Source organism: Zootoca vivipara, chromosome 5 (genome assembly GCF_965207765.1).
Source record: "Zootoca vivipara chromosome 5, rZooViv2.hap1.1, whole genome shotgun sequence".
Taxonomy (NCBI): domain Eukaryota; kingdom Metazoa; phylum Chordata; class Lepidosauria; order Squamata; family Lacertidae; genus Zootoca; species Zootoca vivipara.
In genome coordinates, this window is record NC_142588.1 from 13148552 (window position 1) to 13175658 (window position 27107).

Consider the following 27107-nt stretch of genomic DNA (forward strand, 5'->3'; position numbering starts at 1 on the left):
AAATTGCTTTCAAACAACTCTCTCTTCTGCAGGCCACGGAGATGTTGGTTCACAACGCCCAGAACCTTATGCAATCTGTCAAGGAAACAGTTCGGGAAGCTGAGGCCGCCTCCATCAAAATAAGAACAGATGCTGGATTCACTCTACGCTGGGTCAGGAAAACTCCTTGGTACCAGTAGAGCGCTGCCTTCCCCCTAAGCATATTTCTTTTATAGAAAACCCCCTTGTTGGGGCAAAGAGAATTCTGTAAACAGCCAAAAGGTGCTTGAGCGATTAAAATTAGCCCCCTCCCCTAGAACTCCCTCTTTTAAGGGCTTTCATAAGTGTGCTGAGCTACCTTTGGTATCTAACCTCACCACAATTAGCTTTCACAACAACGAGCTTCTCTCTTTGCTTTTGAGGGTTTTTTATATTTCCCGTTTTCATGAACTCCGTAACCTCAGTTCCCCCTCCCTGTTCTGCAGCATATATTCCAGTGGTTTTCTAGGAGAGGCAGTATATGCAGATTTCACTTTAGCATGGATGAAAACTTGGGAAGCTGGTTTGCTTAGCTGTTTATTGTGAGGGACAATCAGAAGACAGAACAGTCCAGCACTTCAGTTTTCTGCTCCCTTTCCTCTAACTTTTTTAAAACCGGTGTGTTACCGAGTTTGTTTCATTTCTTTCAAAGGTTTTCCCTTGCTCTAAGGGAAGAGGTGCTGTGTTCAAAAGCTGCTGTTGTTCTGCCCAATAGGGATCTCAAAGCCATCAAAATCTGGGAGCAGCTGCCACTAGTCAGTTCAACACTTTATTGGTGCTGAAATTGACCACAAATAACCGTTCGGGGCATTTAATTGAGAGGGAGCAGGGAGAGATTATGCAGCATCCCTTTACTCTTTGGTCAGGAACAAAACAGCTGGGAGAGTTTTAAATTATATTTAAGTCTATTCCCACTGGCATGAGGCTATGTCTTGCTTGTCCTCCCTGTCCTTTTTTATTTTTAATTATACCCATAGGACAAAATTGTGTGTTTATATCAGGTTTCATTATGATTGTCCTGCTTGCTTTAGCAGCGGAACAGTTCTTTCACTGTTCTAGCCAATAACCATTGGGATGTGTTGGAGAAGGTACGAAAGCAGAACATCTCCTATGAGGTAACACAAATAAGTATCACTTTGGCCTTTTACACAGTGAAACACTCCTCAAATCCAGTGCTCATCAGTTGAATAACCTGGCAAATGGAACGGTCTCTTTCAACCATGGTAGGGAAACTAGGATGCTTAGTGCTGAAGCAGTATGACTTTATTCTTGTACTCTTCTGCAGTTGCGTAGCGCAGATAATTTAGGGCCCCGTGCATCAGAGATACCTCTCGCAGAAGCGCCATTGACACTAATGAAAGAGCAGCTCTTGTCTTTTTGCAGGCCAGTGTTCCTGCGCAAATCACTAATCCTACTTCTGAATTGCTTGTGTATTTGCAAATAAATTATGTACTGATGCTGCAGTGCCCCTATGCTGTCACGCAACAGAAGTTCATGCTCAGGAGACCTATAAAGTTAGAAGTGCTAAGAGGCGGCACCTGTTTACTTGTTAAAAGTTTCTTTAAACTTAACTTCCGTGCCCCCTCTTTCTGGTGCAATTTTAAAAGGAAATTTAAAAACAAACAAACCCAGAAATGACCTTTTAATGACTTTTTTTCCAACTGTGTAGAGCAAGGGAATTTGCTTGCCTACCCTTTCCTGAATACTTTGTGACTGCGCGGTACTCAAAATTGTCACATAGGTTTCTGGCACTAAGTAGCCACAACCAGAAGATGAAAGGGAACATCACAGCCTTAGTCTGGATGCCTTGTTGCCTTTGCTTGGCTTGCAGGAACTCAGCAGGAAGAGGAGACTTGGAATGTCTTTTACCAATATATAGTCCAGCCTTTTCATCACGAGCTTTTAAAATCATCACCATTTAATAGCTTGACTTTGTATTAATGCAATATTACTAATGCCTTTAATTACATGACGGTTTATACCAAAGACTGCTTTTTGTTAAGGAATGTTTGAAGGAAAGCTCTGACTCATATTTGCCTTGGATATTTCTTCAGAATGTTTTACTAAGTTCTAAAGTCTTTTATAGAAGTTAATATCCTCCACACTTTATGCAATTTATGCTTTCCTGAACACTTGTTCATCAGACCTAAGATGAAGCAAACTTGAATGTCAGTTAGGAGCATTTTGCCACTAAATACCTTTGTTTATAAACCAGAATTTTGTTGTATATGCTAATATTTTCAACCTTCTTTGTTCTGTTCAAACAAAATAAAATGCATTTGTATAAAAAGTCCACTTGGGTCAGTATTTCCAGGGGAAATGACTTTGCTCATTGAATAAAGACTGTTTGGCACAGTAGTGCCAGCACTAAATGCACGACCATTTACTGAAATGTGTACACAATGTGCTTTCATTAACTCAATTAACCAAATGACAAGGCAGTACAGCTGAATTCCCTTTTTATTTCATTACAAATAGTACAACCTTGACAAGCTGCTCTTGAGGTTTGCATGGCACAAACAAATTGCGTAGAGGAAAACAAAAATGTTTCCAAAGTGGTGGCACCTATTGGACAACGCAAAGACTCCACTACCATACATTTTTTTTACCTTCAAAGTAAAGCAAGTTGTAGAAAATCCAGAATTGGCTACAGAATGTCTGCTGAATGCACAGGCTGATAAGGCAAAAAACAGTTTAGATTTGAAAGGCAGCATGTTGTAAACATTGCAGGGAAAGCCTTGTTCGTACCACTGCAGATCCCTCTGGCCAGAGGACTGTGCACTCTGCCCCTCCCCTTTGTTTCTGAATAGGACTTGGAAAGAGTATTATGGCATGTCACTTTCTAATAGGCTGTAAGAAGAACGTCAGTTACCTTCAGCGATGTCGGAGTGTGTCCCTCTGTGTCCAGAAGTTCCTGCATTCCTCTTGCGCTTTGGTAGTTTGCTTGGCAGTGTACCATGTTTGCTGGCTCTGCAGACAGTCCCCGGTTGCAATCACAAGTCATTTAACCCACCAGCCCACAAAAGGGAACTGTTACAGAAAGTTAATTTCAAAGCCATATATAAAGACCTATTTAAACTATGATTTAATTTGAAGAGGTGTAGTACATGGGAATGAGTCTAATCAAGAGGAACTGTTAAAACTGGCATCTAGAGTAACTGAAGTCACTAAGTCATCTTGTTTCCCCCCCTCAACTGGTAGTGGGGGAAGCCCAAGAAAACCAACATTGATCTGCCAAGAAAGCAGGGATCTTGTGTCTCATGTTCGTACTTGGAATTTCCCTGCTTTTGTGATGTACTTCACACCTTTAAACGGTTTGTACTTTTCTCCGTACATGTCAAGGCGGTTTACTTTTAACCCTGAAATAAGGAACAAAATAGGTTTTAGGGACACTATCTTTAAACAGAGTACAGCTCTTACAACGAAGGAACCCCCTCATGAAAAAAATCTGTTTAGTACAACTACTGACAGCACGTCAATCATTCAGAGTAGCCAGTTCCCCAGTTTAAAGGGGAGATATAACTTGGAATGAGCTTTATTTCCCCAAGCTGGTGCCCTCCAGTTGTTGGATACCCATCAGCCATAATCAGCGGTAAAAGATAATGGGCAATGTTGTCCAAAATAACTAGAGAGCATCAGCTTGGGAAAGGTCAGCTGGGTATGTGTCAATTTCAGGTTACAATTCTGCACCATGAACAGCTGAATTTGTTCAAATTAGCCCCATTTTGCTAGCCACGGAGATAGATGTTGTTGTTGCTGCTGCTGCTGCTGCTATTATTCATTGCATTTGTCACTTGCTATAAAAATGTCACACTAACTTAGTTATTAAAACATGCAGAATTCAAAACACTACAAAGATAAAATGTTGTCTATAAGTGCTCATCTTGCAATATTATAGGACAAATTCTGAACCACCCACTAAAATATGAACACAGTAGAATGTTACGCAGGGCTCTGAGGCCACACACAGCCCTTTAGGCAGTGGCAATCTTCAGCCACTTCTGAGACTTTTAAGATTTCAGCAGGCATCAGACATTTGCTATCTTCATAGCTATAAGTGGAAAAACACTCTTTATGGTGGATGCCAGGATTGTGCCCCAAAGCCAGTTCTGCAGTCAGCAAAACAGACAGCTCCTTCCTCTAATAGCAAACCTGGGTGACTGATTATCAACAGGACTAGAGCCAAAATGGGGCTGCTAAGGAACAAGGAGGCTGGGTCAGTGTGCTCAGATGAACTCTGCAGTGTGCAGAAATGCAAAACTTATTTGAAGTTCAAAAGGGGGCAAACCCCACCCAAGAAGAGCCCAATGAAGACTGAGCGTGCTCACTGACCTTTGGGAGGTGGGAAGTGCCAATTAGGAAAGGGGTGGTGCAGAGGAAGAGAGACAATTGCCCTAACAACACAGCTCTTGGTATTCTGGAGAAGGAGTGGCTGGTGCATTGAAAAGGGGCATTCCTCCTGGTGGACAAACTGCAGTGTTTTTGCAGGTCCCACATTCTATACAGACTACCGAAATGCCATTTGTGGCAGATAAGAGGTAGAGGGGGTGGCCTTTATTGCAGGAGATAGCGTGGATACTTTTAGATAAACTGATTTAAATCAGATTTCTGTTTTTATTTTAAAAAGCTCCAGCTGCAGCAGGTTTCTCAAAAAGAATCAGCCCAGTGATTTTAGAATTAAACCCAAACTTCACACAAACATTATCTCCTTATAAAAGTACTTTTTTCCTCTGCAAAACACATTTTACATCATCATACAGTACAATCTCTCTTGTATGAGAGAAAGTGGCAAGGGGGGGAGCTGGTGAGAGCTACATCTGTTTTGCAGTTTGCTCAACTTCCTTGCAGTTTGCTGCCCCTTCTGTTTGTCCCACCATGTATACTTTGTGAGCCACCACATGGTGAGAAAGCTAGCCCCTCTCCTGCTTCTTGGCTGTGCTTGTGAGCTGAAACGCAGGAACTGGCCAATCAATCTAAGCATGTCACCTTCAAGAACTGAAATATGCTACTGAAGTCTTAATTCCTCCCCAACCTGCTGCATGTTCCCTGAAGTTTGGGAGAGAAATTCATCCCTAAGTCCTGCTCCAGGCCAATGGGATAAGCACCTTACCTGAAATAGCCAGCTGCTGTATCTTGAACTGAACATTCAGGTTGGGGTTTTCTTCTGGCTTGGGCGCTCCAGACTGCAAATTCACCAGCCCTTTAAGGCTGGGCAGCTTCTGAGGGGTGATTTTGCCAACATCCCATGTTAACACCTAAACAACAAACGGTAGTGATAGTAGTGCCTTTCCAAACTGCTTTTCCTGTGAACAAAGTCAACATTGTCACACCCATATTATAGTGTGCATGTGCTGAAGAGGAGATTTAAATAACTGGCTAAGGCACCCTGCCCCACTTCCAGGAAGTTTTGAACCAGAGGCCTCTTGCCTTTCTCGCTATGCAGCACCTGCTCTTTCAAGCAGGGCAAAAACAGAGAAAACTGTTTCGCAAAAGTTGGACAGGATATGTGTAGCATTAAGCATCCCAGGGGATTTATTGAAATAAATAATATTTATGATCAAATGTGTGTGGTTGAGGAGGAGGATTTGAATTAACAATTCACCATATCAGACTCCTTCCACCTGGGTCATAGAATATATGATCTACGATATAAATTCTACAGGATGCTGTCTCCATTGTCTATACTTTGAAAATCACGTTTTATGGTAGCCTGATGATTTTTCCAGGCATCCACAACAATTTGTTTCAAGCAGGCACGAAGCCTTTGTCTAAACCATTTGGTGCAGGCAGGAAAAGTACCATTTGCACTCCTTTACTATCCTGCTTTTCTGGAGGTAGTAAAACCTATCTGTTTTTCTGCTGTCTTCCTGCCTAATCCTTTCAGGAATTTTTACTGCTCCTCTTTCCTCTTTACAAGTATGCATTCTCTTTTGTAGTGCAGATAGATCTGTAGCCTGGGAAAGGCCTTCCTGGTTTTTCCTCAGTATTCTCTGCTACCTGATCCTCTCCCACGTGAAACCTTTTTGGGATGTGCTGATGCGTTTGATTGGCTGTTTTGAATTCTATGATGCAATTCTATTGTGTGATTAAAGTAGCCTGGTCGAGGAGGTCCCTTCGCTCTCTCTCTCTCTCTCTCTCTCTTTTCGGACCAGAGTTTTGCAGGTCAAAGTGTCTGTCTGTCTTTCTTTTCCCCTTTCCCTATTCTTCTCTACGCTCATGAGTAAATCCCACAATATGCACTAAAGGCCTGGCTGAGGACCCTGAAGCAAATGGCTTTGTTGCTGCCAGCAAGCTCCTAACCTACATTTCTAAACCAAAAAGCAACAGAAACAAGGGAAAGAAAGCAACAGAATATTCTTCCACTGGGGCTCTTTCCAAGAATGAGCCTGATCCTCACCTCCTAACCCTGTTTGCTTGGAAGGAATTCTTTGTTTGTTTGAGCAGGATTTACAAGGGCTCATGTGCATGAATGCAGCCTCACACCCTAATCCTATCCATGTTTACTCAGATGTAAGCCTCACAGTTCAGTTGGATTTACTGCTAAATCGGGTACTTGGGACTGTAACCTTAATAGGACAAACTCAGAAGCTGAGGGAGAAAAGCTGGCCAGAAACATTTGTTTCAGTCGAGGCAAGTGGAATGCAAAATAACTACCGCGCACAATAAGCAATCTTTGGGTTTTATTCTGCACCCAGCTGTTTTTGCAATGTTTCTGGCCAGCCAAGAAATCAACAGAAAAATGAGGAGTCAATGGGATGTACAGGGAAGACAACGGTCACGAGGCCTTGCCCTTTCAAGTGAAAGATTTACAGGACTCCAAATTCTGTGCAATTCTCCAGTGTCATTAACCTGGCTATTTCTAATCATTTGCTCGAGAACCATGAGCCAGGGCTACACTTGCAACATCCCTGTGTTAGGTAAGTGTGTGTGTGATGACAGGGCATTTAAGCTCACGCTGGCAAGGCTGTATACAAGTAAAGCAGTTGTGTGAAACAGCAAGGAAAGCTCAAGTATGAGGCGTGAGCTTGTATCCTAGGCTGCTGATTTCCACTTGCGCAATGGAACTTCTCCCTTATCTCCTCTCCTCTGAAGCCCCCCCCCCTCCATGCACTCCCTGGATGGAGATTTTGGGGGATGCGCAGGGAGAAGGGAGAAAGTGGGGGTCCTGCTGCATTAGCAGAATGCTGCTTGCACAGTGTTGAATACAACCCAAAGGTGTCTTGTCACGTGTTCCCAGCATCCCATAAGGCAGTCAAAGGGGAGCACACTTAAGCAGAGATTAGAGAAGGTCAAGCGGCCATATGAATTGGTCCAATGCTCCATTACACATGGCAGGCATCACCCCCCCTCTTTTCATTTCATTGGAGCAAGCCCCTCTAACCCACAGAAGGTGGGTTATATAACCCACAGAGGACAACTGGACTTACTTTGGTGACAGGATCAAATGTGTGGTTGCCTTGTGTGGCTGTAAGGTTCACGTTGAGCACCGCTTTTGGCATGTGAACGGTCATGAGGACTCCTTCCACCGTCTTCCCCATGTTCTGCTTGGGCCCAATTGTGACATCAAATCTTCCCGAAGATGAGTTCTCCTTGAAGCCAATCGCATGCTTCACGTATACTGGGATGGCCACCAAACTATATATTCAAAAAGGAGATTAAATGCAGTCATTAACCGTGTGGGCACATATCAAAAATGAGATGTTGTTATTTTTCATTTTACACATTGGGAAGTGGAGGCTTGTAATGAATGAAGTCAGGTGGTCAGAACAGTGAACTCCTGATTCCGCTTGCATTCCCTGGATAGCTCAGTTGGTTAGAGTGTGATGCTGATAACACCAAGGTTGCAAATTCGATCCTCCAAAGGGACAGCGGCATATTCCTGCATTGCAGGGGGTTGGACTAGATGATCCTCATGATCCCTTCCACTTCTACAATTCTATGATTCTCTCTCCCTGCGTTATAAATCAAGCCCAAATCTAGTTTGCCTTACAGCCTCTCCATTCTCTTTCCCACCCAGATCTAAGGCATGTCTGCAGCTATGAGTTGGGCCAAACTTATTCAGGGACAGCCCCATGGAGGCCATGCTTTCCATGAAGTCCCAAGCAGCCCCTTGCAAGGTCGTGTCAGCATGGATGTTAGGACAACCAAACTAGGTGTCTCCAGGAAAACATCTGTCACGACCTGAAGCAGCTCGGGCAGGGAATCGTTGGTGCAGCAGGGAGGTCAGTACACCAAAATGAATCCCATACTGCCCCTATTGCCAAACTCCCAGAACATGCACTCAGAAAACTGTGTCTTCCCAATAGGACACCTGGTGCAAACTAATGACTTCCTAAAAACCACTGCAACCCCCCCCACCACCCATACGACCTGGGTTGCTGTGCATAAGAGAAACCTGGTGGACAAGCAGTGGCAAGAACAGGCCCATCTGCCTCGTCCAACCAAATCTCTGTTACACATGCCAGGTCAATTCCTCCATCCATGATCAAGTCGTGGATGGCTGTGGTCTTGGGAATCATTGACCTGGCATCGCACAGCAGCACCTTAAGGTCATGTAGGTCTCCCTTGTTGATTCCAGTATCCTTCTGGTCAAGACCAGACCTGGAGGCAGGGATAGTCTTCAAGCAATAACTAAACCTGCCTCCTCAGTAATGACATGGTCTGGTCCTAGTGTAACTCCTCCTCCTACCCGTGATCACTAAGACCAGGTGTCCCAGTGCATCCCCCCACTGTGGAAACTGTCCCAGCCATTTACTGGCTGGGGCCCACTCCCAGGCAACCATGACCTTCTCCCCTTCAGAACAGAGTATGTTATACAACTATGCAATAAGTCAATAAAACAGGAAAAACTAAATAACTAATAATAAGAAACACAATTTACAGTTATACTAAATGGACATGAGAGATTGCCGCAAGATGGCATCTCCTGGACAAATGGCTTTGAATCTTGGCAATGTTCTGCCACAGAACTGTTCTGCATAGCTGGGGTTGATTTCTCCAGCTTTTAAAAATAACAACAAAAGGAATTTGTCTCAGTGACTGCCATCCACCTCCCTGAGTAACCCACATACATGCCATGGGGGGTGGCAATGGCAGTCACCAAAAGAACCTCCATTACCATTAGAGAAAAAGCCAGCCACTCTCCGACCATTGGTAAAAAAAAATCCTAACCTTTGAAAAGAATTTACCTCTAAAAATTTTTGGGGGGACCACCAAAATGTCACCCACCCTCATTTGACAACAGGTGAATGGGTATGTGAACTGGAGAGAGTATGTCATTTTCCTTCATCAACAGTGTAAACTAGCTTTCAGCAAACTCTGGGATCCTTATAACAAAACCACTTTTGAGTCTGTGGGTAGGGATTTGCCTAATTCTTTGCACATAGAACTGCTCACTTTGTTAGGCACGGAAATAATAAGCAGTATTAGCCCATGTTTCTAAGACCTGTCCTATGGAGGCTACAGAAAGGTATCAGCATGCGTATGGCACCAAAATAAGATTAAAGAGAGTTCATCAGGATCATGGATGACAGCAAAGACAACTGTTGTATACACAGCCCCCCTTCAGACTTACTTTTGTGAACTGACTCGATAGGATATCAATCTGAAGTTTCCATCCGGGGGAATGAAGGAGAGCACTCTTTCCGACTCCCAGCGCTTGAATCGAATACAGGGGTGAAAGCTCACATCATCCAGGAGTCTTGGATTCTATAGAAGGCGAATCAAGATAAACACTTTCTCAGTCATAGTAAACACTGACTAGATGACCTTGGGGTCCCTTCCAAGTCTACAGTTTTAGGATTTCATGATTCATCCTGGCGCATCATAATATTTATCTCTCATATTCATTAGACTAAGCTGATGTTGGCAAATCTAGACGTATTCAAAGCTTGGCCCAGTTAAACTCACTGGCTTGTTATTTAGCAAGTCACCGTCATGTGCCAACTAATAATGTTTTTGGAAGATAGGGGGAGACAATAGCCGCAAGCCTATGCAAACTAATTTAGGGTTAAGTGGGACTTTCTTTTGAGTCAACATGAATAGGATTGCACTAGTTAATGATTAATGCTTTTGGATGAGAGCTGTGCTCCAACTCTCAAGAGCCAAGATCTATCCCTCACGTTCATTTGTGTATAAACCACACACAAACTGTGATAGACCCGAGTCCCTCTGTGTCACATAACACACACGTCTGCCTCACCTCCGAGGTGATTCCTGGCGCTTATAATAGACTCATTCCCTACATGCAGCTTGCAAGTGCTTCAGTTAGCCTTTGGCGGTGGATCAACCCTAGGCTGTTACTCATTTCCTTACCAAGTTATTTTTCATAGAATCATACAGTTGGAAGGGACCATGAGGATCATCTAGTCCAACCCCCTGCAAATGCAGGAATCTTTTGCCCCACATGGGCACACAACTCCTTTTTTCTGGGCACTTCATGGAGCCCCAAAGTGACTCTCTGTACATGACTGTGCACGTTGGCGCTTAAATCTATATATATATATATATATATATATATATATATATATATATATATATATAAAAATAAATGGTGAAGGTGCATGTGTGTTATTCTGCACTTTTCTCCCACAAGCACTAACCCGATCGTCCTGAAATTTGGCCACAACCTCAAACTCACATGTGAGCAGGTAATCATGCACTTACACTGACCAGCTGACACACCTAACACAGGTAAAAACCTGGATTTGTGGTCAAAAAAATTGCACCCTCCAGTGGACATTCAACAAACAAGGGACAAACATACTCCTACAATCCCTCACGCCCCGGAGACCACGCCTCCAACAGAGAGCAAACCTGCCCGAGACCAAGCCGCTCCTCAGGGAACCAAGCCCACCTCAGAGATCGCACATCCGAGACCAGGCCGCTCCCCAGGAACCCACGCCCGTCCAGGAGATCACTTACCAGTGACCCCCTCCCCCCCCGATCAAGTCCAATCCAACATTGTTTATACAACAACAACATTCATCACGACAGACAACACTTCAAGACATCAACTATCTTCTTCCAACACCAAGACAGAACCAACCCATCAGATACACTCCAAAAACCACTCCACAGGTAAGACGTTAAATCTTCCACCCACACTACTTACAATACCCCCCCACATAATTCCCACCACCATACCCATCACCACCTCCATGTTCCCGATATTCTCAAAAAAACATCCACCCTCAATACCTTCCTCCCATATCAACTTCACACATTACACACCCAAACACCACACACACAAACACAAAATTAATACCCCTTACCAACTCGATGTTTCCAAAACTATGCAACACACCTTCATAATTTTCAACTCCTCCCAACTACAACAATCACATCCACACAAACAACCACCGCCACACCCCTTACCACCTCCATCTTACCCTCACTCTACAATGACAACCACCCTCTATAACTTTGATCCATCCCAAATTCACCACTACGCTATATATCTACCACACACCAACTTATATTACAAGATTTTTTAACCTTTCTTTCTATTCCCCCCCCCCCCACTTCTTAACAACCACCACGGCAACTCATGCTCAAGTAACAAGGAAATAATCCCAGAGAGCACCCAACCAACACACTCCACAACCTCCAAACTGGAACAACACTACAGATGAACACCTACCTTGGACCCCTACATCCCTTCCATTCCACGGAGGACTGCCCAGGTAAGATACAACATCATACTTTCCACTATAAAGATTTTAACACACTCTATAAAAATTCCTCCCATACTACATTCACCGCATGCACTACACTACATATAAAACACTTACCTATTTAAATTACAATAATTCTTAACATTTCTTTCTAGTCCTTTTTCCTCTCACTCTTTAACTATACAACACAGGAACTCCTACTGTATTAACAACGAAAGTATCCTCGCCCACCACCAAATGACTAGGTGAAAACAAAGACACCATTAACACCAACAACGACGTCCAATACAGACCGCACCACTACTACAAGAAACGCACCAAGAAGACACCAAAACCCCTACAACGCCAACTCCGTCTTCGTTACCACGGCCAAAACATACAACAATAAATACTTCACTTGAATACCTTAACTGACTTCTTCCTTTCTTCAAAATTTCACTAACAATGCCACAGCAACGCGTGGCAGGGCCAGCTAGTGAATAATAAATACTCACTGCCATTTATATATTTCTCCTTTAATGAACTTACTGCATTTAGAATTTGAGGCACAGCAGGATTCTCTGTCACCCAGGGATAGGGCTCCCTCCACACTGCCCTGACTGCTTGAAATACAGTACCGGTTTTAAGTTAACAGGAGGGGGGGAGGCAGGCTGATGCTTGAGTGGTGCAGACTGGGAGCTTAGACGGCAGTCCCCTTCTCATGGGTTGAATAATCTAGAAGATCATGGGTCCTTCACTCACCCAGATTTAGGCTGGCCAGAGCGACCGGAAGCAACAGTAACAAGGCAAAGGGCACACTGCTGGGAGTCTGTCCAACACGGCTAGTGCTGGGATAGCGGGACCCTCTCCTGCACAATTACTTCCAATTCCTCTCATTCACTTTCATTTAAGGCAGGGATGGGGGAACCTTTGGCCCATAAGCCTGATTAAGCCAAGCTTGTGCCTCAATTTATATTGCAAACCAACCTGTCATCACTGGATGAAGGGTGGTATAGAAATTATTATTACTACTAGTAGTAGTAATTTGGGTAGTTTCCCCACAAACCATGCCCACCTGCTCCCACACCTGATATCATATGTCTACATGGCTACAAAAGACCAATCAGGAACCAAAGTGAGATCCTGACTGTTTTTTCCCAAGCGGAACTCGCTGACAGCACCAATCAGCTGCTTGAGGATCCACAATTGTACGGAGGGTTCTATTTGCGTGCAGAGTGAATGCAGACCTCTACTACTATTTAGAACGAACATGCACACACACTATAAACAAAAACTTGACTTACCATAAAAGAAAGTGAAAGATCAGGCATCCCCGAGAGTTTGATGCAGGCATCAATGACCCCTTGAATTTCTGCAAAGACTGTGGAGCCTGGCAAAGAAGGAAAGATCACAGAGTGATCTCTTAAAAGAGGATTATCAGCAGATCCCGCCTTAAGGAGTCATTTGCACGATGCAAGTGAATAAACTAATTTAATGTGCTTCAGGCAGACTTCAGTTCATTGGATATGATTTGCCCTGGGGATACACGTTTTTGAATTGCCACAACTGATGGATGTTTTTGAGCAACTGTGGCATAGCTGCTAGAAGAACAAGCTGTGCCAGTTCTAAATCTTGTTCCTCCCATGACCTCATTAAGTGGTCTTAAGAAAGTCATTCAGTTTCGGCCTTGGCCCCTTATCTACATCAAGTGAGTAGTTAATATTGACATTACAACAGCCCTGTAAGGTAGGCTTACTGAGATATCAAATTTCACTGAGCACTTCGAAATCCAAGCTACTATATAAATGATATTACTGAAGACTATTTGTGAAGCACTACCCCAACTCTAAGTCTTCCATTTCACTCTGCCAAGGATAAGAACACACACTTGAAAGCATCGTACCAGATTTGTCTATAATGGCATCTATTTCTTCAATCACATCAAAGTAAGCTTCATTGTTGGTGTACTTTACTCCTGCTCTTCTCCAGGGAATGTTTGACAGCTGCCCGGTTGGAAGAGTATCACCCACATTGCTGCTGCCTTGGAAATACAAGAATAGCCAAAAGAAACCAGTAAGAAATCAATATCCAAAGAAAACAAATTAAAACCTGTCATACACACAGACACACAAAACCACCCTCCTTACTAAATGACCGGAAAGTAGGCAATGTAACCCTGATTTTAAACAAAGGACTCAGGAAGCTACATGACAGTTAGCTTAACATCTGTCCGAGGTAAACTGGTAACAAAGCATACATTATCTTTAAAGGCACTGTGCACCAATTTCCCCAACGTGTATATATGGATGAATAATCTTTGCAGAAGAATCAACATAGCAAAGGAAAATCTTGCTTCAACCAGGGCTGGGCGATATCTGGTTTTCAACATTGCGATATATAACCAGCTAAACATCTTGATGTATCAAGGATGGAGCTCTGTAGAGACATTGGCTGGTTTCACAGTGTTTCCCACTTTGTGATTTTTGCATAGCACACACATACATCACGATTCATGATATATTGCCAGGTCAAAAATTATGAAACCAATATCACAATATGGACTTCAAACTGGTTTTGAACTATGTATCAATATATTGCCCAGCCCTAGCCTCAGCGCCATCTGGAGTGATTTGAGAGTGTCAACAATCAAGTGGATAGGCTGGTCTGGTAAATACTACATAGTTCTTTGACAAAGCCCCCGCTAAGCAAATGATGACACCGGATAAATTTAGCAGTCACGGAATAAGAGGTCTGGCCCTCTTTTGCAGTAGCAGCCAACACGGCTGGTGCAAATCTCATCAGCCGCAGCCAGTTATCTGTGTGGGTAAATGCCAGGATCTGTCCAGGTCTTCTTAGGCCCCTATGCCTGGGCAGGACGTCTGGAACACCTTCAGCATACACCCGGGAATCATGGACTCATAACTGGGCTTTATGAGCACCAAATCAGCAGTGAACAGCAGAAGCATTTGTAGAGGTTTCAAAACATTCCTCATTTATTTCTATTAACTACTGCATATTTACAGATCTGGCTTTGTGAGTGTTACAGCCTCTCACTTAGCCATCTTGTCTACAGAAGATATTATACTGCACACAGCACACAGCAGAGAGCAGAGTCAGGAATGAAAAACAACAAAGTAACAATTCCTAACTGTTCCCTCCCAACAGCAGATATCACCAGATTTTCAGAATGGGAGGGGTGAAAATGCTCACAACCTCCCCCTTTCATTCTGACCATTATGAAAATCTAGCACAAAAGCAATTTCTTTACATATATACCAAGTTGTTCCTTATTAACAGCTTTAGTCAAAGCATCAGCAGGTATTTCTTTCCCTGGCATATATGAGACTTTTACAACTCCTTTCTGAATGCATTCTCTGGCACGGTGCAATTTGATTAGCAAATGTTTTGTTCTTTGCTTGCACCCTTCTGAATGGATTAGTTCTATGCAGGCTTTGTTGTCCTGATAAACTTGAACTGGACAACAAATTTTTACTCTCATATCCTCACATAGTTGCAACAACCACTCTACATTCATGAGGGAAAAATTTAAAGCGTTGAGTTCTGCTTCACATGAACTCATGCTTATTGTTGCCTGTTTCTTACAAGACCAATCAAATAGGCACTGATTGTACAAATAACACACACCTGAGGTGCTCTTGCCATCAGTTGTATCACTACCAAAACTGGCATCGGCATAGATCTCAAGACCTCCAGATTTTTGGCTAGTAAGCTTCAACCTGTAATGCATAGTGCCTTTTAAATACCTAACTATGCGTTTCAGTGCCTTCCAGTCTTGCACTGTAGGTTGATTTACATATCTGCTGAGCAAATTTACGCTAACAGCAATGTCTGGTCTTGTGCACCTTGCTATAAAACTAAGTTTACCCAAAACACTTCTGAACAATGTAGTGTCAGGAAAAACATTAGCATTAGTATCATGTTGGTACCCTGTGACCATGGGGGTGTCTACAGAATTGGCATCTGTCAGATTTAATTTTTCAATCACATCATTGATCTTACGTGATTGATGCAGCAAAACATCACCTTGCTTATTTCTCTCTACTTCCAGTGAGAGATAATTGCTGACTTCCCCTAGGTCTTTCATATCAAAATGCTTTTGCAGTTTTGCAAGAGTGGTTTTGTAAATATTTGCATCCTTCCAGAAAAACAAAATATCATCCACAAAACAAATGCAGTACAATTTGTGCTGGTTAGATTCTTTAACAAAAACACAAGAATCAGCCTTTCCTTGCTGGAAACCTAAGGAAAACAGCACTTCTGTCAGCTTAGTGTGCCAGCATCGAGCACTTTGTTTTAGACCATACAGGGATTTTTTTAATTTACACACCATTCCCTTTTTTATCTGCACTCCGTCTGGCGGTGACATGTAAATACTCTCATTGAGAATTCCGTACAAAAACGCAGTATTTACGTCGTGATGAGATATGGTCATGCCCTCTTCTGCAGCAATTTTCATCAACAGCCTAACTGTCTCAAATTTGACTGTCGGTGAATATGTCTCATGATAGTCCTGATCAGGAACTTGAGAAAAACCACGTGCAACTAATCTGGCTTTATATCTGACCACTTTACCAGTCTGATCAGTCTTGGTTTTGTAAATCCACCTGCTGTCTACAAGTTTCATGCCTGGTTCTGCTGGAACCAATTCCCACGTGTCATTTTGCTTTAGGGAATTCAATTCAGCTTTCATGGCATTAAGCCAAGGTTCAGCATCTTTTTCAGGTAAATTTTGAACCTCTTTGTAGTTAGTTGGTTCAAAAACTGAGTTTGGGTTCCTAGTGGTAGCCATATCTGAAATAGCAGCTTTAGCAAATTCTTTAGAAAATCGTTTAGGTGCTTGTCCCTTGGTAGTTCTCTCAGATCTACGCAATACTCTGGGATCCTCTGGGTCTGGTTCCTCCTCCTTGGGAGAATGGTGACCTGTATCTGGCAAAGATTCTACCTCTAGATCAGTGTCAGACCCATCTGATATCTTAAGAGAGGTCTTTTCATTCTGATCATCTGTATCAGTGTCAGAATCTGTGCTACCATCAGCATCAGTTACAGGGTTTGCCTCTTTGTTAATTGGTTTCACCACCTCATCATCTGAAATGGGATGACATTGAAAAATGCCAACTTTGTCCCATTTTGGATTACAATCCATGCTTCTGGTCAGCCTAATTGTGTTTGTGTCTGTCATCAGCACACGATAGGAACCTTTTTCATAACCTAGAAAAATGCCATGTTGACCAGATTTGCTCAGTTTGTCACCTTGCAGAGTGTGCACCCAAACTTCAGAACCGAAAATTTTTAAATGTTTTACAAACGGTTTCCTTTTGAACAGCATTTCGTATGGGGTGCAATCAATGGCTGATTGATACCTGCGGTTGTAAATATAGGTGAAACACGATAGAGCTTCAGCCCAGAAGGGGTTGGGTAGGCCTGAATCATGCAACAGAGTTTTAATTCCTTGTTGCAAGGTCTGGTTTACTCTTTCACATAAACCATTCTGCCATGGAGATCTGGGCGTGGCAGTCATGTGCTCTATGCCCTGTTCAGCAGTAAAGTTTTCAAACTGTTCTGAACAAAATTCTCCACCCCTGTCAGTAAAAAGACAATGTACATGCTCATCGTGAACATTCCTGAGCCATGCACAAAATTTTTGAAACTTGGAGAAGGCTTCAGACTTCTTTTGTAACATATAGACCCAAACATATCTAGAATAGGCATCTATCAGAACCAAAAAATAACATGAGTTTCCTCTAGAGAGTGCTAGAGGTCCAACCAAGTCTGCATGCACAATCTCATAAGGTTTCTTAACCTCCCTCCCAGATTTTGTACCTTTGGGAGCTTGCTTAATTTTGTTCTCTGCACATGAGACACATTTCATATGATAAGGACACTTTTGAACTTTCATGCCCTCAACCATATTTTGCATTTTACCTACTGCCTGGAAATGCAAATGACCAAACAAACGATGATAATCATGAATACAATGGTTATGCAATTTCTCATTCTTATCTACTGATATATTACAGCATGCCTTTTCAGTTTCTTTAGTTGCTCCAGCAGCTGTACCTGTAACAAAAGGCAATACATATAAACCATCAACACACTTAGCATAAAGAATGAGTTTGTTATCTCGAAGAATTTCACACCGAGAGTTTGCAAACACCACTTTAAATCCTTGAGCGTCTAGCTGAGAAACACTCAAGAGATTATCCTGCAAATGAGGAGCATACATAACATTTTTAACTGTTGCATTAAGGCTCTGCAAAGAAACCGTTCCCTGAGCCAAACTTTTAATAGTCGTTCCATCCGCTTGATGAATTGCTCCTCCCTGTTTCTCAAGATGAAGAAAGAGATTTTTATCATTGGCCACGTGCCTTGTGGCTCCTGAGTCGACAACAAAAACAGAACGTGTGAGTTGATTAGAACTGCGTGAAATCAAAGCCTTTGATGCAGCTGGCCCTTGGGGTTTTCGGCCTCCTCCCCCTTTGCCTTTGAAGTTGCCCTTCTTCTTTGAAGAGTTTTTACACTGATTTTTAAAATGGCCGACCTCTCCGCAAGAAAAACAGCGGCGCATTTTAAGAGCTTTTGCAACACTTTCACTTTCCCCTGTTGAAGGCTTGTAGGCATTTCCAACAGCCTTGTCCCTGCTTTCTCTAGCAGTCTGTCTGCGATCCCACTCATTCAAGAGCACGCTAGACACATAATCTTCTGTTAGACGGTCATTGGGCAAAGACGACAATTGAGCAGCTACAGCATCATAAGATTCATCCAAACTGTTTATGATAAGCATTGCAAAAACAGCTTCTGAAATATTTAAGTCTCGCTGGACAAGATCCTGTCTGAGACGTTTTAATTGGGCTAGATGGCTGGGCAAATCACCATCTTTCTGCAATTCCAGCCTACACAGCTTTTTAAAGAAAAGCACACTGGATCCTGCATTTTGTCTTAGATGCATATCTCGAAGTTTATTCCAAACAGCCCGTGCAGTCTGCTGGTTCTCCAAGTTGACCAACAACTGGTCCTGGACACTCAGAATAATTGTCCCCCTGGCTCTCATGTCTGCCTCATGCCACGCTGGCCATCCATCATCATCCTCATTAGGGGGGTCATCTTCTATAATATGGTAAAGCTTTTCCCTTTGTAAAAGTGCTTTCATTTTGACCTGCCATGTAGGATAGGTCTCTGGTGTAAGGAGAGGAAAAGATAGAGACATCTGGCCAGAATGTGCAGAAGCCATGCCTGTGTTTAGTTAACAGCAAGACACTTCCCTTCATGCACCCCAAATACTCTTGACTCTCTCAGCAACTTCTCTCCCCACTCAGCACAATTAACAGGCAAACTGGAAAAGCGTCTCTGCTGTCTTCCTGGCAGCCAGCAACATACCTTTCTGTAAATCAAACAGCAGCTTGAAAAACAGCTTCAGCTCACAGCTCAACTCCGATGTGCAGCATCAGATGGAAATGGATCAGAAACATCCAATTATCCAACCATCAATAGCCATCTGCAACCACCAGTCTGCTACCAGCAACCATCCGCCTGCTACCATATGTGGGTAAATGCCAGGATCTGTCCAGGTCTTCTTAGGCCCCTATGCCTGGGCAGGACGTCTGGAACACCTTCAGCATACACCCGGGAATCATGGACTCATAACTGGGCTTTATGAGCACCAAATCAGCAGTGAACAGCAGAAGCATTTGTAGAGGTTTCAAAACATTCCTCATTTATTTCTATTAACTACTGCATATTTACAGATCTGGCTTTGTGAGTGTTACAGCCTCTCACTTAGCCATCTTGTCTACAGAAGATATTATACTGCACACAGCACACAGCAGAGAGCAGAGTCAGGAATGAAAAACAACAAAGTAACAATTCCTAACTGTTCCCTCCCAACAGCAGATATCACCAGATTTTCAGAATGGGAGGGGTGAAAATGCTCACAATCTGATCCTGCTCTCATAGCTCAGGAACTTAAAACAGAGAAACATTCAAAGTTTTCTCTTCCTGAATTTGCACAAACCAACAGAAATTTGGAGAAGCACAAAGTGGTCAAGCCTTTGATTTCAAGAGTGCTAAGGAGGAGTTGCATTTGGAAGGTGTTGTGGTACCTGTGATGGAGTTGACAACGGAGCGCAGGATCGTGGGAGGTTTAATGAGCTCTTTCAGGATGTTGGATTCCGTTGCCAGAGGAAAGCCATTGTCCAGCATTTCTTCAAGAAGCTCATAGACAATAACAACATTGTCTTTAATTGCAGTCTCTGAGCACTCTCCAAAGTAATCCTAAACCAAGCAGAGGATGCAAAGGAGGCGATTTATTCCAGTTAAAAGCTTTCCCTTCACCTAAAAACCACATGATATTCAGCAACTGCCACAGCCTAATGTTCTGCAAGCTTTTTGAACCACACTTAAGATGAACTGCTAAGTGCAGCAAAAGCAAGCAGACCTGGTATTTTTTCTCCATCGCAATGCAATGGAGCAGGCCTTGCAAAAACTGATGTCTACTTGTTTCCCTGCTCTCCCATGCTCAGATGGGACTGCAAGGAATTCTGACAGGTGGGCAGGGCAACCCACCTGTGACATTAGAGTGGTGCCTATAATTCTCAGGTGAGCTGCCCTTCCCACCTGTCAAAGTCTGCCCACCTCTAATATAGACAGATGCTCCTCTTATTGATAGCCTCTCTCAATAAAAAAAAGCTAACTACCACTTTGTTTTTATATTTGACTAAAATTATTTCTATTCTAGTTACCCAATTTCACCCACACTGTGCTAATTCATTACATTACTAGCTAATTGTACAAAACAAAGCATTTCTAAAAGTTAAATGCTTGTTGTATATAAAAGTGGGAGAGAAATCCTCCAGGTCAGGCTTCTAAACTCGGCCCTCCAGATGTTTTGAGACTACAATTCCCATAATCCCTGACCACTGGTCCTGCTAGCTAGGGACCATGGGAGTTGTAGGGCAAAAACATCTGGAGGGCTGAGGTTGAGGAAGCCTGCTCCAGGCAACCAGGCCAGAGCATGTGACAAGTATATTTAAATGCAACTGAGCACCCTGTGGAATGCTCACACGGCTAAGAACAGGCATAGGCAAACTCAGCCCTGCCGATGTTTTGGGACTACAACTCCCATCATCCCTAGCTAACAAGACCAGTGGTCAGGGATGATGGGAACTGTAGTCCCAAAACATATGGAGAACCGAGTTTGCCTATGCCTGGCTAAGAACTTCCCCAAGGCCCGCAACTCATAGGAATTAGATCTTTGTTTGCCCTCTGAAACCCCACAGACTAACCTGAAAAGTGTCTGCTACACGGTGAAGGAATTCAATGACAAAGAGTGGTGGCACTTCTGTCTGTATGACAGACACAAAAAATATTTTATCCCGATAGATGCTGATGAGGTAGTGGTGAGGCGTGGAGATGACAGGAGGCACATTTTCAACATCGGCCGCTCTCTCCTGAGCTTCAAAGAAATAATCACACACAGATTGGCTGACAACGCTCTTCCAGTGCTTCTCCAAGAATATATCACCAGAACAGTTTATAAGAAACAGACTGTGGATCATTTTCTGTTGGAGACATATTCACACACATTAATGCAAATAAACAATTATTTCGGGCTGTTGATCTGCTCCCTCCCTCCCTCCTGCAACTTTTTGCAAATTATATGCACTAGAAGAGGTAGCTCAAGCTGTGTATAAACATAACTGCTGTGTGCTGTTTGGAAGAGGGTCAGTGGTATAACCCACCCTTTGAAACTCAGAATTTTCTGCAAGGTAATCCAAGTTAGCAGTCAGAAAAATTTGCCTGCAGAGCTGCATCTAAAACAATCTGCAGATTAGCTAAATAACACTTGGCTGGAGTCAACGTATGGAAAGTCCTATGTTAAACTCACTAGAGGTTTCTATTTACAAAATACCCGAGTAGTTTCTCATTACAGCAATTTTTACTGGTTTATGGGAGTCATCTGGGTTCTACTGACAGCTGCTTTGAAGCAAAGATAAACAAATCAGAGTAATGGTAGTAGCAATTTTGAAGTGCCCCATTTATTTCCTATTGCTTTATTATGTTTAATATGCCACTGTAAAATGTGTTATTTAAATACTAAAAAGCGTGCTACCCGGTTTAATAAATTTGCTACTACTAGATACACAGCCGGTTTATGAAAGGTTTTTCTAGCATCAGTAAAACCACATGTTTTAAAGCTCCATGACAAGAGATTTTCCAGGAACCTAACAGGACTAAAGGAACACACCAGTTAGAAAATCTCAGCCTTGGGGAAAGTAGCAAGTCATATTCTTTGTCTGCTATGTCGACAAACCCTTTTTTGCACAGACTTTCATTGATACCGTCTTCAGTGTAATAATGGAACTTAGCTGGAGGAGGAAATAGTAATAGCTAGCTAGGCAAAGCCTTTAGATTTTATTTGTGTATCAAATCAGAATTAGGCTCTGCAAGTAAATGTTCAAGAGATAAATTTCAGAAGCAGTAGCACAAATTGCAGTTAATACTACTAAATTACAGAGCTTCAAAAGAAGGACCAAGCAAGTTGAAGAGGGATAGTTGAAGGACCAAGAAGGACCAAGCAAGTTGAAGAGTAGATTTGGGGTGGGGAACCTTTGCCCCTCCAGATGTTATTCGACATCAGGAAGAACTTTCTGACCATAAGAGCTGTTTGACAGTGGAACAGACTCCCTTGGAAAGTTGTGGATGCTCCTTCCTTGGAGGTTTTTAAGCAGAGGTTGGATAGCTATCTCTCTTGTATGGTCTAGTTAAGATTCCTGCATTGCAGGGGGTTGGACCAGCTGACCCTTGATGTCCCTTCCAACTCTACAGTGCTACCGGTATAATACTATGACTCCAACTCCCTTTAGCACCAGCCAGCATGGCCAGTGGTCAGCAATTATGGGAACTGCAGTACAATACAGTACCTGCAAGCAGCGTTTGAAATTTGCCAGGCCTGGCTATTGGCCACTTGTGATCAAGTGAAGATGCCTATGCACCAGGATGGTACCTGATGTCTCCATCATCTGGAGGTGCATGCCTGGGGATCCTTGGATCTTGACTGTTTTCACACACTAATAACACCACTGTAGAATTGTGTTATATTTTATCTGCACAATCAGAATGAATTTCAGGAACCAAAAAGTTGTAGTGAAAAATAGGACTTTTGAGCCATCTGGCCCCCAGGCATTCTGTTTTGGCGACTATAACCCTGGTTTAAGCAGCCATTTGGTGCCTAGCTTTTTGGGGGTTGCTGGGAAACAGAGTTCAACAACATCTGCAGGGCTTGAGGCAAGTTCTTCACCTCAATACTGTGTAAGCCTCCGGGCAAGTCAGTATCATCCTGAAAACATGCCCTATTATTCTAGGCTGAACAGAAAATTCTACATGATCAATGTCTTTTTAACACCTATCAATACATTACACAACCATTAACGTCTTTGGAAGATCTTTGCAATTTGCAACGTAATCACAGAGAGCTTCCTTTTCTGCCAGTGGCCCTGATGAAAATGTTCATGGGCTTTTAAGGATGCTACCAATTAATTTTCAATTTTTCACATCTCAGTTTTCACATCTTCAATTTTTCACATCTCACATTTCTCACATTTCAGTTTTTCTTGCTCCCAAATTGATCTGCCAAAAGCTGGCTAGTTGTCATATGGTTATGACTGTCCTTCACTATGAAAGAAACTGAGATATAAAAGCTATTGCTCCGGCTGCACCAATGGAATGTTTAAAGGCCTTCTGTTTTGCAAGATTGCAAAGTTGAAAATGAATCTGACTCAGTGACATAGCACGGCAGCAAAAAAATGTTGCTAGCCAGATGCTGGAGATGTCAGGTGCCATCCTGGCACCCAGGTATCTTCACTTGGCCATGAGTGGCCGATAGACAGGTGCAAGATGCACCTGGCTAATTTTGAACGCTGCATGCAGCCAATGAAAACGTGCAACAGGACCACTTCACCTGGTCCACTGCCCAGACTAACCCTCTGAGTCAGCGGAACTTGCCTTTTCAACTACCGTTCTGAACATTAGTTTATACCGAAAAGGAAATATGATATACACCCAGGATTAATTTAACGAGTGTCAACATATTGGATGCCTATTTTGCACTCTTTACTACATAGCTGTCAACTCCCCCCCCCTTTTTTAAAGGGAAATTCCCTTATTCTGAATAGGATTCCTCACGAGAAAAGGGAAAAGTTGACAGCTATGTTTTACTACAGTAGGATCTACCCACAGCAGGTGCTCCATTGCTCCTCTCCTAGTTACACTAAAGGCAAATAAATTCAGTAGACAGCTGTACAGAGGTAGTGAAATAATTATAGAAACACCTTTCCAGTGCCAATAGAATAAGCACTATGTGCTTTAAACACAGTGTTCACCATCCCCCAAAGTAGAAGCTACTTTTGACTTCAATTGCTATAACCCAGCCTAATAATGAAATATTTCATTGGGTGCTTTGTGCAGCATCCATGCAGACAAGAGCACCCTTAATTCCTAAAAAGAGCTTCAGATGTAGAAGGGAAGGTGTTGACAACACCATTCAGATCTGCCTGTCCCTTGTTTGTGGGGTACCCAAAACCCCGAGACTTAGCCAACACCAACCAATATTTGAAAGTCTGCAGACCAGTTTAACTTTACAGTTATTTTTACTTTACAGTACTGCTGGAGGAGGAGATTTATATGGGTGTTTGGGTTTTTTGCTTTTGTTTTGCCTTTTGCTTTTTACCTCTTGCTATGCCTAAAGGACAAACAAGCATCTTCCAAATTACAAGTAAACAGCCCAGTTATTTCCTTCACCTAGAACCACAGCCCTCATGAAATTAAGTTATATACTGCTTTCATTAGCTCAACGGTGAACGTGCATGCAACCCTCGGGACCAGCTGTGTTTCTCAGTCTCATTTCCCTACTCAAAACAAACCTGCAACAGTTAAAAATACCACCAAACTAGTTCAGCAAAGGATTACAGAAGTAGCAGCAAGATTTTTAGCATTTCCAGGAATCGCATTTTTTTTACAAGCAACCTGGAGAAACATCTGTTAGTTCTCTAACCAGCTGGTACCACCCAAAGAGTCACCGACAGCGCAAGCCTCACCATGCCTATTCAGAAGCCCTATTGCAGGCAGCGGGGCTTTTCCCAGGAAAGTAGGGGCGGGGGTCAGGGACTGTATCCTAAGCAGCCACTTCAGTCTTAACCTCCAACTGAAACGTAACTACTACGCGCAACTAAGTGCCTTTACGCACGAACCTTCCACCAACTCACCCTCCAAGCGGAAAACTGACTCTAGAGCAGCAGGATCCGACACAAGCAACACAGCAGCAGCGCTGGCAAAAAGATGGCTGCGAAGCCCTCCGATGGGGCCGGCCCCATCGCTAACCACACCCCGGCAGGGCGCCCTCGCAAACTGCCTGCACTGAAATGCAAGCAGCGGTTGGAAGAGGCCCGGGCGCCTGCCTTCCTAGAAATGTCCCTGCCATCTCCATGCGCTTCCTAGTTCAAAGGGAACGATGCATCCTGGCTCCGGAGTTCTGGAGCGCAGCGAACTTCGCTGGGCGCGTTTTTATCCTTAGCTGCAATTTTTTGCTAACAACGCACACGCACGCGCGCACCCAAGCGCAGAATTGGGAGTTGCATCATCGCCGGTCCTACCTGAAAATCTGGGGCCAAATCCTTCAGCCTTTTTAAATTTATTTTTAAGACCAACGCCCGCGCAGTCCCTCAGTTGCTGGATCAGGCATTCCGCCGAGCCTACCCTGCGCGCTTTTGTGCGTAACTCTCTCCCCGCCCCCTCTTGCTCCCCCTCCCCCTCCCCCCTGCCGGCTTCCCAGAAAGGAACTGGGCAAATTTGTCTGCAAAATTAATAAATCATTGGAGTTGGGAGCAGCTTGCAGGCGGCCGCTGGACGAGCATGAAGATGGCAGAAGAGGCGCCCCAAGCCAAGAAGCAGAAGCTGGAGCCCATTCGGCTTAGGTAAAGGGAGAAAAGACGGAGGAGAGGGGGATGGGATCGTATCGATCTAAGTTAGACGCGCCTGGATCAAACGAGATGCCGATCAGGCTCCCACCCAGCCCACCCTCGAGGCTCAGAGAGTAGTAGGGTGGTGGGAAGCGCCTAACAAGGTCCTCCAGCGTTGCCTGATGGGCAAGGAAGGGGCATTTCGGTGCCATAAGTCCCATAGATTGCACGGGGCCCCGACGGCACCACGAGCGCTTATCCGCTGGCATGGTTTTTAGTGACCTTCTCCTGGAAGCAAAGGTTGGATTTCTTTGGCAGGAGTCTGCATTGCCCTGAGCACGGTCTGCATTGCCTTGAAAGCGATCCTTTGCGCTTCAGGGAGTCGAGGGCCATTCTTCTCTTGCCCGCCGGCTAGGGTGATTTATTTATATGTCAGAATACCGTAGGTTATTCGGGCTGTTTGTTTCCTCCTACTCTCCCTGCCATTATTCTAGAACGTTTGACGGCGCAATGAAATCAGGAGGGGAAATGTTCTATTGTTCATACAAGACTAATGGCTGGGAAATCGGAGGCTGCGTTCGTGGTGTGTGCCATTTGATTTTTTTTTTTTTTGGTGACAGTTACGCGGTAGGCGTGTAGGGACTCGCTCGCTCCACGTGGCCTAATCGCGCACGCCTGGATGTCTGCTCTGGTGAACTTCTTGGAGCTGTGGCAAAAGAGGAAGACGAGTTAGCAGAGGAAGTTCAGGCTTGAGAGAGGTTATTTCACAGGGCAGCACCAAGGATTCGCTCCACGAGTTTCCCCTCTGGGGCTACTTTAGACATTACGGTTTGTGCACGGAATATATTGTAAAGGTACACTTGCAAAGTGAAGTTTGGTGGCAACAAACAGGTGTTTGCAAATATGTGTGTTAATCAGACAGCATTGTTAGCATGGGTCCCAACTGTCTGCAGCTTCCTGTAAAATATACATTTGGCAGCAAACAACTCAGGTGTATAAGCTAGGTGTCATATAACTCCTTAAACCAAGGTTTCAGTTGCCAAAAAGGAATGCCTAGTTGCCATTTGTAGGCAATCTGGCTCTAAAGTCTTATTTTTCAAATGATGATCTTACTGATTCTCAGTTAAACATCTGACTAGTTCAGATAACAACCTTGAGCAAGATTAAGGACTTTGAGAATTTACAGAATAAAAGTCACTTGATCCACAAATTTATTGGCCTATTCCTACTTCTTTTTCTTAATGGCAACACGGACCATTCATAACGTAATAATATTATTCACAACTGTGAGCAGAGCAGTGGGGTGGGGTAAGGGAAGACAAGCTATAACAATTAACATTCCTGCTCCTCAGGCTGCACAGAAAAAGCAAATTGGTTCCTGAAATTCATTCTGATTGTACAGGTAAAATATAACTGATAGAATTCTACAGTGTGTGGTACTGGTGTGTGAAAACAATCGAGATCC

At 43.5% G+C, this 27107-nt stretch overlaps 3 protein-coding genes across 6 annotated transcripts in view; 2 read left to right on the forward strand and 1 right to left on the reverse strand.

Annotated features, from left to right (window-relative positions):
• VCL (vinculin) overlaps positions 1-2308 on the forward strand; it is a 79246-nt gene extending 76938 nt beyond the window's left edge. For both annotated transcript variants that reach the window (XM_035138681.3, XM_035138683.3), the window contains one exon: positions 33-2308. In XM_035138681.3, the coding sequence (XP_034994572.1) occupies positions 33-179 (147 nt within the window). In that variant the 3' untranslated portion in view covers positions 180-2308. The remainder of the gene's footprint in view (positions 1-32) is intronic.
• Positions 2309-2460: 152 nt separating this feature from the next.
• On the reverse strand, positions 2461-26348 carry AP3M1 (adaptor related protein complex 3 subunit mu 1). Of its 3 annotated transcripts, none has more exons than XM_035138685.3 (9): positions 25337-26348; positions 20972-21247; positions 19790-19961; positions 13576-13713; positions 12977-13062; positions 9593-9726; positions 7446-7653; positions 5129-5273; positions 2461-3377 (listed from the first exon to the last, which is right to left on the reverse strand). In XM_035138685.3, the coding sequence occupies exons 2-9, from the start codon at positions 21242-21244 to the stop codon at positions 3277-3279; spliced, it is 1257 nt and encodes a 418-aa protein (XP_034994576.1). In that variant the 5' UTR covers positions 21245-21247; positions 25337-26348; the 3' UTR covers positions 2461-3276. The 3 variants fall into 3 exon arrangements, with proteins under 3 accessions (XP_034994576.1, XP_034994575.1, XP_088525612.1); XM_035138684.3 differs by lacking the exon at positions 25337-26348 and adding an exon at positions 24950-25037; XM_088669486.1 differs by lacking the exon at positions 25337-26348 and adding an exon at positions 24935-25037.
• Positions 25555-27107, forward strand: part of ADK (adenosine kinase) — a 180025-nt gene continuing 178472 nt past the window's right edge. The window contains exon 1 of the mRNA XM_035138686.3: positions 25555-25657. Coding sequence (XP_034994577.1) covers positions 25596-25657 — 62 coding nt within the window. The 5' untranslated portion in view covers positions 25555-25595. The remainder of the gene's footprint in view (positions 25658-27107) is intronic.